The sequence below is a fragment of the Sardina pilchardus genome, chromosome 21 (assembly GCF_963854185.1).
Source record: "Sardina pilchardus chromosome 21, fSarPil1.1, whole genome shotgun sequence".
Lineage (NCBI taxonomy): Eukaryota > Metazoa > Chordata > Actinopteri > Clupeiformes > Clupeidae > Sardina > Sardina pilchardus.
Genome location: NC_085014.1, coordinates 17,714,728 through 17,731,877, shown reverse-complemented (window position 1 = coordinate 17,731,877; position 17,150 = coordinate 17,714,728). Strand labels below are relative to the sequence as shown.

Genomic DNA, 17,150 nt, shown 5'->3' with positions numbered 1-17,150 from the left:
GGTTAGGTTACAGTGGAGGACACACACACACACACACACACACACACACACACACACACACACATACACACACACACACACACACACACACACACACACACACACACACATACACACACACATACACACACACACACACACACACACACACACACACACACACACACACACGCACACACACACACACGAAGACGCGTGCTAAGTGCCAGTTCATGGCTCTTTCAAGTGATGTCATGTTCCTTTCATCCTATTGGTTCACGGCTGTTGTTGGCTTCTTACCACCATCTAGTGTTTGAGCAGGTGAAGCTACTTCTCAACAGGCCTCTGAAGGCAGCCTCAGAGATGCCTGGCTCTTCTAATTCTCTGCTAGATATTCATCAACATTTTTATCCTCATGCCAAACTAGTTTATTTTACTGAATTGTATTTTTTTTTTCATTACACACATATTTTAATATAAATATATGCACTTCCATCCTGGCATGTATGTGGGTATGTAGTTTCAACTGATTTGCATAGCACTCACAGCCATGCTGGCAATATATGCATACGTTTTATATTCAAAGATGAATCTTGCTGCAGGGTTGGTGGAGGTTGGTTAGTTAAGTTATATCCCCCCCATTTATGGACATTTCCTCGTACCTCAAAATGTGTGTTTTATGAAACATTAGCAGAGCACATACTGTAGCTGAACCTATTACAGAAACCCTTGCCTTATGGGAACCCCAGTAGAGAGTTAAGTGTGTAAACTCCCCTGCGCTCATCAGGAATGGTTCCGATTAGGACCGGTCAGGGTGTAGCGTGTGGATTACGAGGCCACTTTGTGTGTATAGACGCCAGGTGCTGCACTGTACTCCATGCTGGTCCTAAAGGGGGGATTTATGGGGTCACATTTCTAGGGTCCCGTTAAACAAAATGCTGAAGTCCTCGCCAGATACACAGACAGCCATTTTTGCAAGAGAAATGCTCGGTTTTGACAGGCACCTGTGCGGTCTCTGTATAATAATATACACGTTATGTAGTATTTTTTATTATAATTTTTTATTATCTAAATAACATTATATTACTGTATTTATAGTATTGTTGGACACTTTGTGTATTGTGTGAGGACATAATTTCTCTTGGGTTTGCAGAAGGCACTCTTGTCTATTCATTGCTAGGAGCAGCACCTGGTCTCCGGTTTCAGATTGCAGGAAGTTCAGGCCATCTTGGCGCTTGCTTGGCGAAACGCATACAATTAGTCCCGAGACTCGAGTTTGACAGACAGGTCCGGCGCTTTAGTATCCGTGAGACAGTAGTGTTAACTTCCCGAGCTCCCCGAGGCCCTTACCTCCTCCTCCTCCCCACCAGCGCCCAGGGCCAGCTGGCTTAGGCCTGATCCTGTCACTCTTCCCCTGGCTACTGGTGTCAACCCCAAACCCCACGGCACTGCGGATCGAGGGCTGCCGGGGCAGTTTGTGCACGTTGCCTCCTGTTCTTGTTTGGTTGGAGTGCAGTTTGTTTAAAGTCACTTTCTAGCTGTCAGTGTTAATCCCTTCTTTTGTGGCCAGGAGAGGAGGCCATACTACCCCTCCCCCCATGCTACTTACACACACACACACACACACACACACTCACTCAAATTCACACTGTCTCCTATCTCTCATCACACCCTCTTGTCACGTTAACAGATTTTGCCAGAAGCTACTACCAGCACTGATACCAACAATTAACAACTTGACCCGCCAGTTCTGAATGTGCAACTGCAGTCGTCAAGCCCCAGCAAACAGCTTTCCATGTGGGTCTCCCTGTCCTCCTGTAACATGGCCCAAGCATGCATTCATTCCCTGAATCTAGAGTGGCGCCTTATTTGCATTTGTTTGCCACTGAATAACAACTTGACCCACCGGTTCTGAATGTTAAGCCACAGCCATTGGCCCAAGTAAACTGTCCATGTTGCTCAGCCTGTTACTCCTTTGTGGTCTTTATACTTGCATTCAAACCCTTTTCCTACTGTGCAGGGGTATTGTGAGTACTTTTTTCTGTCATTTATCACATTTTTCATTCAAAAGTTTACTCATAGCACAGGGGGATGTTTCACAGATGACAGTATCATTGTGAGTCCTTGTTGCTTCACCATTTTAAGTCACAGGATGTTGTGTAATGATAAATAATGGCAAATAAGTCTTCTCCCTTTCCTTAAATAGCCACTGGTGGTTGAGTCTGTTCCTAATTGGATAACAAAAGACATTCACCTTCCCCCCACCTCTCCTGCCAGGCCAGAGAGAGAGAGAGAGAGAGAGAGAGAGAGAGAGAGAGAGACCAGCGTGAGTCTCACCTGCTTTTTGACACACCACAGAGCACAGTGGCCCTGAGTCGGCCATGCTGCACTGGCCCCTTAATTTTTAATTAGCTGGTTCAATCACAAGGGGAGTGCAAGAGCAGAAGAGACTGGGCGAGAGAGAGAGAGAGAGAGAGAGAGAGAGGGTGAGAGAAAGAGCCACGGAGGGGAAATTAATGGGAGCCTCTCTAGGCAGCAAAGCGTCGGGCAACTGCTGGGAAGCGTTGCCATGGCGACGTGTTCTGGGGGTGGGGGGAGGGAGGGGAGGGGGGGGAGGGGTGCCCGCCCACTAGCTTGTGTGTCAGTGGGCACTCACTGGGAGAGAAGGGGAGGGAGCAGCACGGCAAACAGAGCACAGCCGAGCCACAATGTGATTGGTCACACCTCCCTTGTCTTTGTGTGGAGAGGAGCATTCTGGGTAAGACCCTGGAGTGAATGCTCATTTGTCTGAAGACAGCAGCCAAAAGAGCTGCCTTTGAATCGCACTTGGATTACGGAGCAACCCAGAAGCAGGAGAGGGGAAATAAAAAAAAAAGCCAAGGTACTGAATATCTATCCTTCGTTTCATTTTTTTTTCTTCCCCCGGCTCTAGCGAGCGCCTCGCTCTTCTCCCCCCCCCCCTTGTCTCGGTCGCGTATTTGTGTGTGTGTGTGTGTGTGTGTGTGTGTGCATTAATTAGGTTGTGTTACGTAGCAGGGCTGGAGTGAATCACAATAGAAGGGGGTGGGGTTGAGCAGGAGGTGCACGGACAAAGAGCGGCTGGCTATGAGGGGGAATCGTCTACCGCTGAATCGTCAGGCGCAGAATTTTCCTCTCATGCTTCTACCGTAACCCTCCCCCCCCCCCCCCACCCCCCTCCACCCTCTTCCCAACGCACACACAGACACACATTCCCTTCCCCTATTTCCCATCCCACAACGCTAACGTTTATGCGCCGTCACCGGACAGCAGCAGAGAGAGCCTTTCGGAAGAGGAAGATGTTAGCGTTTGTACGTTGAGGGAGCGTGATACCTACGTTTTTACCCCTCCCCTCCCTCCCTCCCTCCCTCCACCCTCCATCCCCCTCCCCTCCGTCATACGCTTGGTGTTTTGAAGAGGTCCCCTCGGACTCTCTCCTCCTCACGTCACGTCATGGCCTGACCTCCACCGTCTCTCGTCTCCGGTGAAGGACCCCTCCTCTCATGCCTGCTCCGCAAGGAGATAAATAAAAAGGGAGAGAGAGAGAGAGAGAGAGAGAGAGAGAGAGAGAGAGAGAGAGAGGACGGGAGGGTGGAGGATGGGAATTTAAAGCTTGCTCGTGTGGTGAGATTTTCTTTTTTGGGGGGGGGAAGGCTTGGGATTGCTTGTGCAGTTGTTGGCTGGGGAAGAATGAGAATGGAGGGTTTGATGGTGTGTGTGTGTGTGCGTGTGCGTGTGCGTGTGCGTGTGTGTGTGTGTGAGAGAGAGAGAGGTTTTGCCACTTTAAGACCCCCCTCCTCCTCCTCCACTATCACTCCACCACTCCGCAGCTGTGCTCAGCGTCGTGCTTGAGGGACCCCAGTCGGCCATGCTGGAGTGGGGGGTGGGTGAAACCAGGAGGGCTTGGTGTGTGTGTGTGTGTGTGTGTGAGTGTGTGTGTGTGTATTTGTGTCGATGGGGGGGACGGACAACTGGAGTTTGAGAGAGAGAGAGAGAGAGCCCCAGACCTGTCTGAAAATGTCTGCCGTGCCGGCCTCTCGCTCGCTCGCTCACTTCTCTGGGGCCGGGAGAGGCACGCAGAGTAACATCACATGTTTTCTATCAGGCCCCTCTGCGCCGAGCGTATTGTTGACACGTCTGAATGAATGAGGTCACTTCCTCGGCCAACCTCTCTCTGCTATCACTGTAGCCATCGGGATAGGATAAGTCACGTTTTGATATCGGCTTTTGTTCACTTTGATTGCACCTCTCTGTGCATGGGGAAGGTATGAATGACCTTGTTGTGGTGTGGAGATGTTTAAGGGTAAGAATGAAAGATGTCAGTTGTTGTGCCACCTTTGCATTGTTGTTTTGTCTTTCTACCACATGTAAAAATGTGAGTTTCTAATATATAGATTAGAGTTATATAAATAGTATGAATACACAATAGTTTTCCCTATATTTGTCTCCAAAGTCTCCTATCCTTGTAGAATTCTACAATATTATGTGAAACCAACAAAATGAGCTTATTTTTTGTTTAGAAATGTGTCATCTTGGTAGGTCAGTAGGTGGATTCTTTTCCACCAAAACAATGACTGAGCTGAGAGCCTGCGTCGGAGCCAACAGAGATAGAGAGTGTTTTTACTGCTTCAGATTAGTCCTCAGCTTTCTCCCGTGCCATTGTGATTCAGAAGAGGCCCTGACGTGCTACAGTTTGATTCCTATCAGCCCATTCATTCAGCCCGGAGCTGTTGAACTGTCACACAGATCAAAGGTCTGCAAATTAGGCCTGGAGAACCACCCATATCAATGTCCTCACTGCTGCAGTGTGAAACAGCTGTTCCGTGGAGGACTTAGTTGATTTTCTGTGGAACGAAAAAAAGGAATATTGTACATCTAAAAATATTTAGAATGGCATTGGACTTCAGCTGATACCTGAGAAAGTGCCATTTCTAGCCATGTGAAAGGTGATACACATCGTCTGTCGGCCAGGATTCAACTTCGTAGTTCAGAGGATTATACATGGGGTATGGCTGTATCTGTGAATAATTGCGGATTTTAAATGGCACATAGGTGATAAATTAGTTCTTCTCAAGTTTTCAGCGTAGACTGGGATCTCACAGGATACTTAGTTAGGAGTAGTTATGAGAGTTGTAAGTTGTCAGATAAAGTTAAGCTGCTACTATCGTTACTGTTCTTAAGTGTATGAAGTCTGTGGAATGAAACAGCCGTCAAATGCTTTACCCATATTCTTAAACAAAGCTTAAATCATTTTGCTTGTTTCAATAGCTTGCTGTCATGTTTCAGTTGGGGCTGATAACAGTGTTTGCTCACAAAACAGTTTCTTGGTTGTCAAGACGAGCCAGCATTATCTTCTTCAATCATGGGCCCCAACTGTTGCTGCAACTAAGTGTGTTCTTGAATCTGTAGCAGTAGCCTGAAGGCCACTTAACCCGTTCTGCTGACTAGAACCCACTCTTGACCGACTTGTCTTGTCTTCCACCCGGTTTATTGTGATGCATATGTACCTATGGCGTTGAGCCCAGTTAAGGTCAAGTAGGTGCATGCTCATCCCCACCTCACTGGGGCCAGGTGCAGGGCACGATAATGGAACAGTGATAAAGAAAGTAGATGTCTCCTCCACTGGAGACTCCAAACCGACAAGGTTTATTTAAAACACGCAGCGTTTCGACCCACCGGGGTCTTCTTCAGGCCTTCATCAGTTGGAGCCCAGTTAAAGCATCAGACGTAGCCCTGCATGCACGGTCACTCAGAACTCTGCAGCGGTGCCGCCGCCATCTCTCTGGGGCGGACTAATAGCGATAGACAACTCTACCGTCTTACAAGCTGGAGCTCAGGAGTTTCATCACATCGGTGCAAGTGTAGGGTGTCCTGTCTTTCACATGGACAAGTGAGGGTAATCAGCTTACTTCCTGCTCCCGGTGCCAGGTAACCATGTGTGTGTTTTTCGTCCGCGAGCCAAGCCGAGCGCTGGCCCTTGCTTACCCCAGCCTTTTGCCAGCCCTGTGCTGAGCTGCTTAGACCAGGCACCAGAGTGTCTCCTGAAACCCCCCCCCCCCCCCCACAAACCTCCACACACACACACACACCTCCCCACCTGCTAGTGATCGCCCTCCAGGTGACAGGGGATAGGTGGCCTGTTTGGTTGGCGTGGGAACGGGTCTCGTGCCGATACGGGCGGTGGTCACGATCGTGGCTGTGGAAGGGAAGGGAGCCCCAGTTTTACTCTCACTCCACCGTCGGGCTGTGCGTCAGCCAAGTGTGATCTGAGCTCTTGGTTTTGGTTGTTGTGGTTGTAAGAGTTCCAGAGAGGCAATCACACAAAGTCAGAATCCCTAATGCAAAAGTCAGCTTGCTTTCACCGCACAAAATGATTGTTGTATATGAAACATTTTGACTTAAATGAACAATTAGCAGAAATTATCTTCCGATTCAGGAAATTATTTGCAAAGTATGTGATATGTTTCATGTAATGCATCTGTCAACCCATCAATTAGTTATCAAATGATCAGGCACTATATTAGACTTCAACAGCTGTGAAGCAGCTGGAGGTTCTGCCAGTTCAACTTCTGGCGAGCAGCAGACAAAGAAATGTTTTCCCAAGTCTTTTCAGTGATTTACTACAAGTACATCCATCAATTGATTCAGTAAACACACATGGTTAATCTCAATTTGCTGCCTTTTTGTAATCGGTTCTGTCACATCAATGTTATAAATCTGTTGCAAACAGATTCTCTTGGGGGGAAAAAGTCCAGACATGCGAAGTTTCCAAGTCTGATATTTTTACGAGGGAAATATTGAATGCGATATGAAGGTAATTCGTTCTTTTCATACTAACTTTGTGTTACCGCACACATTAATCGTGGGACAGAGCTAAACCCCTCGCAAGTTCACAAGTACAGCTAACATTCCAAACCTCTTGAGGTGTCACAATGTTGCCTTTTTCACTCGGGAGGCAAAGCGTCCATTCCAGGCCGATGTGTTGTTCTTGTGATTGATTCTGTTGTGTACAGTTGCTTTTTAAATATCAGTAGTATTCCACAGTAGCGGTCCAACTTCACATAGTTTAGCGCACGCGAAATGCGCTTAAAAAGTGGAGGGCTATAAGACAAAATGTGTAATTGGTGCAAAGTCACTTGGAGACATGTTGTCCAATCCATCTGTTTGTGTGAGGGTCTTTTTTGGGGGGGTCGATTTGTTCTTTTTTCATTATCAAGAAATACTTTTAAAGACATTATTTGTAACCACACAAAATTCACTGCTGCTCCTCAGCCAGTTCACCAAACAGAGGTCTCTCTACCCAGCAGCTCCAGGAACACACACAGACACACACACACACACACTCTCTCTCTCTCTCTCGCACACTCACACACACTCTGTCTCTCTCTCTCGCACACTCATCCACAGTCTCTCTCTCTCTCTCTCTCTCTCACACACTCACACACAGTCTCTCTCTCCCTCTCTAACTCGCTGCCCTGTTCCTCTGTGCCCCTCTGCAGGTGATGTGTCTCCCATCAGCATGTCGCCCATCAGCCAGTCCCAGTTCATCCCGCTGGGGGAGATCCTGTGCCTGGCCATCTCGGCCATGAACGCCGCCCGCACACCTGTCACGCAGGAGAGCCTTGTCGAGCATCTGGCGGCATGCTTCCCAGGTAACGCTGGTCTGTCCCCCTTTTATTACCTAATACTCTATGTGTCATCATCATCATTGTTTGTTTATGATGCATTCAGTATACTGTATGTTCCCCTTTTATTATACTCCATGTGTCATCATGGTTTGTTTATTCAGTATATGTGTACCCCATGGTATGTTTCTGGTTTGTTTCGCATTGTCCTTTTTCACTTGTTCATGTATGTTTCACAATGTGCCATTCAGGTGTTTCTTGATATAACATTTCACAGTGTGTCCTTTTCTTTGTCTGACGTCTTTGATGATGTCCTATTTCCCTTCTCTCAGGTGTTTTACTCTGTGACCGTCTGACATCTTTTGTTGATCTTTTGTTTACGTGACCGATGCTGTCATCTAAGAGATGATCTCTCACACGCACGCACATCGTTGCAAGTGTACACGGCAGAGAGTAAGCGAGAGACCCTAGCGGTTTATTAAATGTACATTAGGGATAGAATTAGTGGATTATGATTTCAGCCACTGGCATCAACCCCTGTGCTCACTGTATGGTGCTGTACAACTGGTTGTGATACTTTACAGTTATATAAAATGAGAGATGTTATGTGGGCCATGTGGGACTATTCCACTCTCAACCGTCCACCTTTCCCAGATATTTATACTGTTCGTAAACATATATATTTGTATTCATGTAGTGCGAGTGGTAGTTTGCTTTAAAGTCAACTTTGCTAACTTGGGCTGTGTCCTTGCATGTGATTGCTAGAGCATAGTGTTGGCTCAATGTTAAATTCCCTAACCGGACTGGAAAAGTGGTTTGTGGGGGAAGGTCCCAGATTTGCAGGGGATGAAACACAAGAATAACAGACAGGTACCTGGACGGGTTTAGTGTCAGCATGGGCCTGGTCCCTCCAATGGGACGTGGTTTGGCAAGATGTTTTAGTGCTGACAAACAAATACCCTAACAGATAGTACCATTCTTTAGGCATGCTGTATGGAAAGCTGATCAGATGCTTTGTGTGTGTGTGTGTCTGCCATCGTACTGGTGTGACATCATCACAGTGATTTCCATAGTTATCTAAATCTTTTCAGCATCCATTCAGGAGATTTTTGTATTCTGCCTGAAGCCATTTTTTTTTTCTTCCTCTTTCATACCAAAAGACTGAAACGAGCATAAGAGAGGAGAAATTGCATCAAGTGAGAGGAAACAACGTAATCAGGAGAGCAAATCTGCCCTGGGATTTTCTACCAGATGCTAGATTAATGCCTGAACCTAAGAATGAATGAATCCCTTGCCGAGAGTAACTGGAAGAGTGCAGGTTCGCCATGAGCTGCAGGCCCTTGGTCAGCCTGGTGTCGGAGTGATTTTCTCCAGATGTGGTCATTACAGACCTCAGTGAAATATGCATCTCAAGTATGAGGTGCGTTTTAACGGTGAATAACGAGTATCTCAGAACAATTTACGGCAGGCAGGAAGGTTTTCAACCTCGCTCAAGGTGGTGCTTAAAATGAGTGGAATTCATGTTTGTCCCCAGGTATCGCCTCTCAGCCCCCCCCCACCACCACATGCTGTTTTGATCTCCCACACGCATGGAAAATATGAAAGCAGGTCACACTCATGCCTCCACACACTGAGGGTCCACCTTTATGTGGCACTATTGAGAGCTCAACTGTGGCAGTGATATATAGATTATTGATTTACCTTCACGATCACATGAATTCCTTTAGCAGACTTGAGTTACTGCACAATTAAGGTATTAGCACTGCGAGGACAGGCTTACAGGAACTTAGAGAGTAATTCATGAGATCTCGGTGTATCTTTTGGCATTGTATGTCCCCTAAAACTATTCATACTGCATCTGCAGCTGTACTTCTGGTGTGCAGCAACAATGTTACATTTTAGTGTTACATTGAATTAATACTGTTATGAACCATTCATATTTAGTGGCGATGCTCTTAGTGGCTGAGATTGCTCAATGGGAGCAATCTCAGCCATGGCTTTTTTAGACCTGCCTCTTTTCCAAGGGTCGACATTTCTAAATATAACAAGACCCCAGCCTGTTTAGATGTAATAAAGTAAAACTGGTTTGAGCTGTTTCAGGCCTATATGGCACGCAGGTATGTGCATCCCTCCAAAACATGTGACACACATCAAGCTAATTTAATCAGCCAAACTGAATCCTTGCACAGGACTGCAGGCTAGCTATGTAACCATAACACAGAGACCCTCTTCTGTTAGCACTCTACTGCTAATCTCTGCCGTCTGTACATCTCTCGTGAATATATTATTTTCTGACGTCTGACATTCCACTTTTTCGGATTTTTTTTTTTTCCCAAAACAAAACTCTCTCAGGTTTCACATTGCATGTCTAGACAATATGTTTATTCGCTAAGTTGTCCTGTAGAGTCAAGTAGCAGTGGCATCCTATAGCAAGCACAGTCATTAGCCGACAGGCAGCTAACACCATCTTATAAGTTTTGAGCTCAGTCCATGTCTTAATTGGATGACTGACCACGCTGCATGGAGGAGTATGCTGTCTCTGACTCATCCTCTGAGGGGTCAAGGCCAGTCCGTCTGTCAGATTAGGATGAGGATGATCCCCCAACCCCACCCGTCCTCACACACACACCCTAACAACCTACACTACACACCCAGTCCCCGGGGGAAAATAATGAACTTGTTGAAGTCAGTCATGGGTCTGTCATGGGACAGCTGAAAACGATGACTTCTTCAGTAGTGGTGTTGTGGGGTTAAACGGCTAATCCGTGTCCGATCTTGTAGAAACTGAATGGGGTCTGAATCTAAATCTGTTTGTGTGTCTTCATCACAGCATACTTTTCGCGTGAGAAATGATGAGAGGCCAACTTCCCTGCTGATGCTTTTGAGAGGAACCAACAAAATTGATAACATTTTTTTAACATAAACTATTTATATTAGTTACTGCTGACGAATGCACTTGAAGCTAACACTCATCTAGTTATGTCTTTTATTTTATATTTATTTATTATTCTAATTTACCTTCATATTCCTCTACTTTGTGGTATAGCTTAATCTGTGGCAATGTGATCTCAGCTTCATTAGACACATTTACTGGACATTTTTAATCTGATTACAAACGTAATAGTGGCTTAATAAGAATATAGTTTCTCATAAACTCCTCAATTGGAATAAAAATTCTTCATCCGATCAGAATTTTAATCAGAATGAAAGGTGGTGCAGTCCATTCCTATTCAGATTGAACAGCCATGTATGCGGTCCATGTAAACAGAATAGCACACGTTTTTCAATTGGAATGACAAAACTGTCCATATAGCCTAAATGTGGCAATTGTAAATGAGGACTTCCCTCAATGAACACTCCAAGAATTAAACAGAGGCATACTAGCCTACTACAACTACTCAAATGTAGCAACACCTTCTGAATTGTTTTTTTCTGAATTTTTCTGTGAAATATGAAACATATGGCATTATATTCAATTAGAACGTATTCGCAATCATGTCCACTTGTCAGACAAGAACTAGATCCTCATTCTGATAGTAAAAAAAATGTATTTGTAATAACTGTGGAAACATAACATGGTGGAAAGGCCTGTACATTCAAAAATAGAATAGTAGGATGAGATCAGTATAGAGAAGGACATCTTGCTTGCTCTGAACCTGGTCACGATTCTAACCCCTCCCCCCTCCCCACACACACACACACACACACACACACACACTCATCCCCCCAATTGGCAGGCTCGGTGCCTGACTAGGGCTGAGTCCATTTCAGAGTCCGCTCCTTTCTGGAAATATTTCTCCATTTTAAATTCCTGAAGGAGGAAGAGAAGCCGTAGTACTCTACCAGGCTGACAGAGAGTGGCATGATGTAATGCTAGGCAACCCCCCAACAAGTTCAAGCTATCTACTATACAGAGCGGGAGCCTGCCGGTTTTGATCTTTTGTCTACGTGCGTGTGTGTAAGGGATGTGTCTGTGTGGGTGTGAGTGTGGTGTACGTATGTGTGTGTGTTCGAGTGTGTTTTCAGGAGAGCATATATTTGCAATCAATCCGGCTTTATTACTCTCTATAGGTCGAGGTTATGCAGATCTCACGCAAAGATTAGAGCACAACAAATATATTAACCCTGGAAAATCCCTCTCCGATCCCGCTTCCCTCGCACGCACACACACAATCTGCGCGTGGGACACTAATCATTTCGCGTCTCTCTGACTTGCTGGCTCTGTGACACTAGTGTGGTGGTGTAGCTCTGATGAGAGGAAGAGATAGATAGAGAGAGAGAGAGAGAGTAAGAGACAGAGAGAAAACACACTGAGGTGCCACGCTTGGCGCTTTTAATCAGCCTCCTGATATTGCAGGCAGGAACTTAATGGGGCTTTACCGGATGGCAGGAGGCTTTTCTCTTTTTTTTTGTTGTTGCTGCAGTGTGTGTAGTCGCAGTCAGAGGGGGGGTTGCATCACATGGGACCGGCGGAAAGGGCACCATGATGAAACAGGGAGAAATACTACTTTATATGCAGCGGAGTGACAGTGCACTCTGGCGTAGGCCAATAGCGGCTTAGGTTGGGAGCCGGTTTTTAAGCCCTGCGTCAAAGATATTCCCATGCCCCAGAGACCAGCAGTGGAATCCATATATAAATAATTGATGACTAATGATATCGGTTACACTGTGAATCTTATCCACATTGGAGGATTGTGTGTTGTTTTTCCCCAAATCATTTTTTTCCCCTTTGAATGGTTTTCCATTTTCCATTTTCAATGTATACCTAAATAAAAGAAAGCTCAAATAACATGATTCATTAATTGTTAAATTGTAGTAAATTGTAAAATATGTAGATGGTGACACCATTTCTGTGAAGTGGTTTGTTAAACGGATTTAATGGCTTTAAGCCCTTTCATCCAAAAAGATATGACTTGTGTCTTGTAAATCCGACCGCTGAGCTCACCAATCACCTAATCCCGTTCTGTGTCGTGTCGTGTCGTCCGCAGGTGTGCCCACGCCTAGCCCGGAGATCCTGCGGCACACGCTGAACGTGTTGGTGCGCGAGCGCAAGATCTACCCCAGTCCCGAGGGCTACTTCATCGTGACGCCGCAGACGTACTTCATCACGCCGTCCCTCATCCGCAGCAGCAGCAAGTGGTACCACCTGGACGAGCGGATACCTGAGCACCTGCAGCAGCAGCAGCTGCAGCAGCATCAGCACCAGCTGCACCAGCAGCAGCAGCAGCAGCATCAGCAGCAGCAGCCTCAGCCGTTGCAGCCGCTGCAGTCGCCGCAGCAGTGCACGTCCCCGTACTCGGGCACCATGACGCCGTCCTCCTCGGGGTGCGTGAGGGAGCGCTCCCACCACAAGAGCCACGGCGAGCCGTCGTACCTCGTCGGCTACCGGGAGGAGGCTCCCGTCCACCACCACCACCAGCAGCAGCAGCACCACTCGTCCTCCACCTTGCAAAGGAGGGCGGCGAAGGAGCACCGGGACCTCCACCCGTCGCCCCCGACGCAGCAACACCACCAGGCTCCGCCCGCCGCCACCGAGAAGAGCAAGAGCACCCTCAGCTTTCCGTTCAAGAACGACACCCTGGGCAAACACAAGGACAGCGGCAGCAGCAGCACCGGCTGCGGCGGCGGCGGGAGCGAGAAGCAGTCCAAGAAGTTCGGCCTCAAGCTCTTCCGCCTCAGCTTCAAGAAGGACAAGACCAAGCAGCTGGCCACCTTCTCGGCGCAGTTCCCGCCCGAGGAGTGGCCGCTGCGCGACGAGGAGACGCCCACCACGGTGCCGCGCGACGTGGAGATGGAGATCATCCGGCGGATCAACCCGGACCTGACGGTGGAGAACCTGGCCAGGCACACGGCCGTGATGAAGAGGCTGGAGGAGGAGAAGGCCCAGCGCAGCAAGGCCAGCTCCTCGGCGCAGCAGAGCGGCCGCAGCAAGCGCAGCCGCAGCCACCGCAAGGCGCTGCAGCAGCAGCAGCAGCAGCAGCAGCAGCAGCAGGGCAAGGCCTCGCGCTCCCACAGCAAGACGCGGGTGTCCCGGGGCAACCCGTCCGAGGGCTCCAACCTGGACCTGGCGGCGGGCGGGGAGCAGCGGGAGTACCGGGACTACCGGGACTACCGCTTCTACAGCTCCTCGCTGGTGCGCTCGCCGCGCGAGGCCATGTACTCCATGGAGCGCAACCGCGGCAAGCACATGGTGCACAGCAACCCCAACATCGTGGAGTCGCACTTCACCACGGCGCCCGAGTGGGACGTGTCGGGCGAGCTGGCCAAGCGCCGGACGGAGGTGCCCTTCCCCGAGCCGTCCAGGGCCGCCTCCAACCACCACTCCAAGGTCCACCGCAGCCACAGCCACACGCAGGAGAGGAAGTCGCGCAACGAGCGCTCGGAGAAGGCCAAAGAGAGGTCCCGCTCCATGGACAACTCCAAAGGCCCGCTGGGGGGCCCCTTTCTGGACATGCCGGAGGATTTTGAGTGCAGCCCCGAAGACGGGAGCCGGTACTACACCGACGACGGGACTCTGCGGGCCTCGGCCCAGGTCGCCCACTTCTCCCGGGGCCTGCTCTCCGCTGCTAATTTGAGTCCGGACGTTTTTGTGCCTGACATGGGCAGGGCTGCGCTGGAGAGCGCCGGCTTTTGCCAGCCCATGCAAAAGAGCAAGAGCAGAGACAGTTTGCCGGTCTACGCCACAGACCTGAAAACCGGTTCCCCGAAGCCATCTGGCGCCGACGAGAACTACGACCAGTGCAATGCGCTGAGCGAAGGGGTCCTGTCCTGCGGACCTTCCCCACACGACTTTGCAATGGACGCCCTGCGAATGGGCATGCACTCTGAACGACAGACCCCCCTCCTCACCTCCCACCATCCTGTGGATTATAAAGACGACACTGCAAAGGGACAGGGGGGCCCCAAGTCCCTACAGGTGCCTAGTCAGACACTCGAACCCTTGCCAAATGGCAGATATTCGCACCAGCCCCCTTCCGACTCGAGCAAGGCGGACAAAATGGTGGACGTCTTCAACCAGGACATGCTGCTCAAACCCCCCGACTTCGTGGACAGTGGGTACCCGGAGCTCGGCACGCTTTGCACGAACGCCACGACACACACCAAGGCCCCGGACGTCGCCCCCGGTGACGGGCAGGAGCGGTTTGAGAAGCCCCGCTCCGTGCCTCCCTCGCCAGGTCGGGGGGAGCAGCAGCAGCAGCAGCAGCAACAGCAGCAGCAGCAGCAGCAAGCGGCGTGTGCGGACCCCGGCGCCAACAACACCTTCGACTACTACAACGTGTCGGACGACGACTCGGAGGAGACGTCGCGCAAGGCGGCGCGCGAGGAGAAGGCGCACGAGGGGGGCGGCACCATGCAGTGGCTCCTGGAGAGGGAGCGCGAGCGCGACCTCCAGCGCAAGTTCGAGAAGAACCTCACCTTCCCGGGCCCCAAGGAGAGCGACAACGGCAGCAGCCAGAAGTCGGCGCACTCCACGCGGCTCGACAGCATGGACAGCAGCAGTGTGACTGTGGACAGTGGATTTAACTCACCACGGTAAGACGCAGTCCACTCTAGAAGGACGGGCCTGTTATAACGTTGTGCGCTACACACTAAAGGCAGGGTAGAGGTTTTGTTTTTTATTCTGTGAATATACAAATGTGTAAGTATGAGGTGTGATGCTGTATTTGCTCAACCCAAGACTTTGCCTATGACATAGAATTCTGCAGAATTCATGTGGAATATGACCCATGTATTTTATTGGTGATAAAGGCCTGTTAGGAAAAATAAGACTTTTTAAATATCGGTTGTCCTTTTTCAGACATCATGATGTTGTTTAAAACCAACCATGATCGTTTTTTTTAAGTGAACCACTACCTGTTTTTGTTTTTTGAATTTGAACATTTGTTTACAAAGTCTCTTTTTGTTTATATTTGGTTTTGTTTGTTGCGTATGTGTGTGAGTTTTTTTTTGTTGTTGTTGCAGTCACTCATGTCTGTACCCTTATGCTTTTGTTTATGCTATGACCTGTCTCAGAGTTGCATGGTGTGGTGTAAAACATATGGATAACAATCCACAACTTTAGCTATTACATTTGTTTCTCTCTCTCCGTTTACAAAGTTCAGATTGAAAAGCTGTGTTGCCATTGTGCTCTACTGTAAGATGACCGTTTGCAGTCCTCCACTAAAAGGGCTAAAGGACTCTATAACCTGTACTGCCTTCATTGGCCAGCAGGTTCAGTGTTTAATATTGGTGCTCATTCCACACCATGCCACCTGAGCTACGTCTCCCTCCTCCACCCTCACCCCTTCACCCTCACCCCTCCACCCTCACCCCCACCTCCCTGATGCCCCCAAGTTGTCTGTGATGGAGACCCCATCCATCGTCTGTCTGTGATCCTCCCTTATCCCTCCCAGCTGTGTTCCCAAGAGGCTAGTGACATACTGGGCAACACCCCCCAAAAAATTGTTTTGATGGACAGTATTGCTGAGAAAGCATCGACTGAATGCCTTTTACAAATAATAGCAATAACTCTTCATCTGAAGTCACTAACTGTGAAGGCTCATCCCAATTCTGTAGGTTTGTCAGAATTTGGTACATGTTTTAGATGGTCTGAACCAAAATGTTGTCCAGCATGTCTTCAGCCTAAGGCTATCAAGACACTTATTTTTTTTAGCTTATGAGTTAACCAATTTAAATTGGAACTGACCCTTCAGTGTGTTTGGGTTTAGCATCTCTGTTTACATAATAGGAACATGTTAAGAGGAAGTGGTATTGTAGGTCAGATGATTCAAAGCACTGGGCCGTCTAGTCTCTCGTTTCTCTCTCAGGTTGAATTAACTACAGCTGGGAGTGAATGTCTGCACACACACAGACAGCCTGCATAACAAGTGCCAATACATTTTTTTTAACTTGATCAGTATCAAGCAGTTCTTCTCACAACCTCAGAAGAAAAAATATGTTCTGTTTGTCGTTACATTTTTTTGCAAGTGTTTAACTGTATTTTTTAAGTTGCAAATTAAAGTATGTTTTGTTTTCTTCGTATTTATGTTTGTCTGTGTTGGTCCCTGTGTTGTTTTGTCTTGAGTTCATTGCTTTTCCCCAGCCTCCCTTCCATTCTCCCCTTGCTATTTATTTTTCTGTTAAAATTAAACTCCTCGTGACGTGATTGAAAATTGCACCCATATTGAAGTCAAATCTTCTCCCCCACAAATCTAATTACGCCGAAACCGTGATGATATTTCACCATTTATTTGGGTGGGATTCTCATATGCCGCTAACAGTTCACACATTCCCTGTTTTCTGCATTGTCCCATGTTTGTCTCATACAGACGATTACTGTTAACTGCAAAACATACGTCATCGGCACAATTAATCCATCACGCTTCTCACAGTTTACTAGGATTTGCTGTCCCAGACTCAGTCGATCAAAAGTTGTCACTTAGCCAATTTGAATGAGTCTGGTTGGGATTTCACTCAAGATGTGAAAACATCACTAGCTATAATATTTCAGAGAATTGCATTAAACACAGCCTTTCAGCACCTCTGTCA

The 17,150-nt window shown here is 48.1% G+C and overlaps 1 protein-coding gene across 4 annotated transcripts in view; it reads left to right on the top strand.

Annotated features, from left to right (window-relative positions):
- LOC134068710 (storkhead-box protein 2-like) overlaps window positions 1–17,150 on the top strand; it is a 53,965-nt gene that overhangs the window by 33,130 nt on the left and 3,685 nt on the right. For 2 of the 4 annotated variants that reach the window (XM_062524434.1, XM_062524435.1), the window contains exons 2-3: window positions 7,497–7,649; window positions 12,611–15,155. In XM_062524434.1, coding sequence (XP_062380418.1) covers window positions 7,497–7,649; window positions 12,611–15,155 — 2,698 coding nt within the window. Of the gene's footprint in view, window positions 1–7,496; window positions 7,659–12,610; window positions 16,752–17,150 lie in introns of those variants that run through there. The other 2 variants (XM_062524436.1, XM_062524438.1) reach the window with 2 other exon arrangements.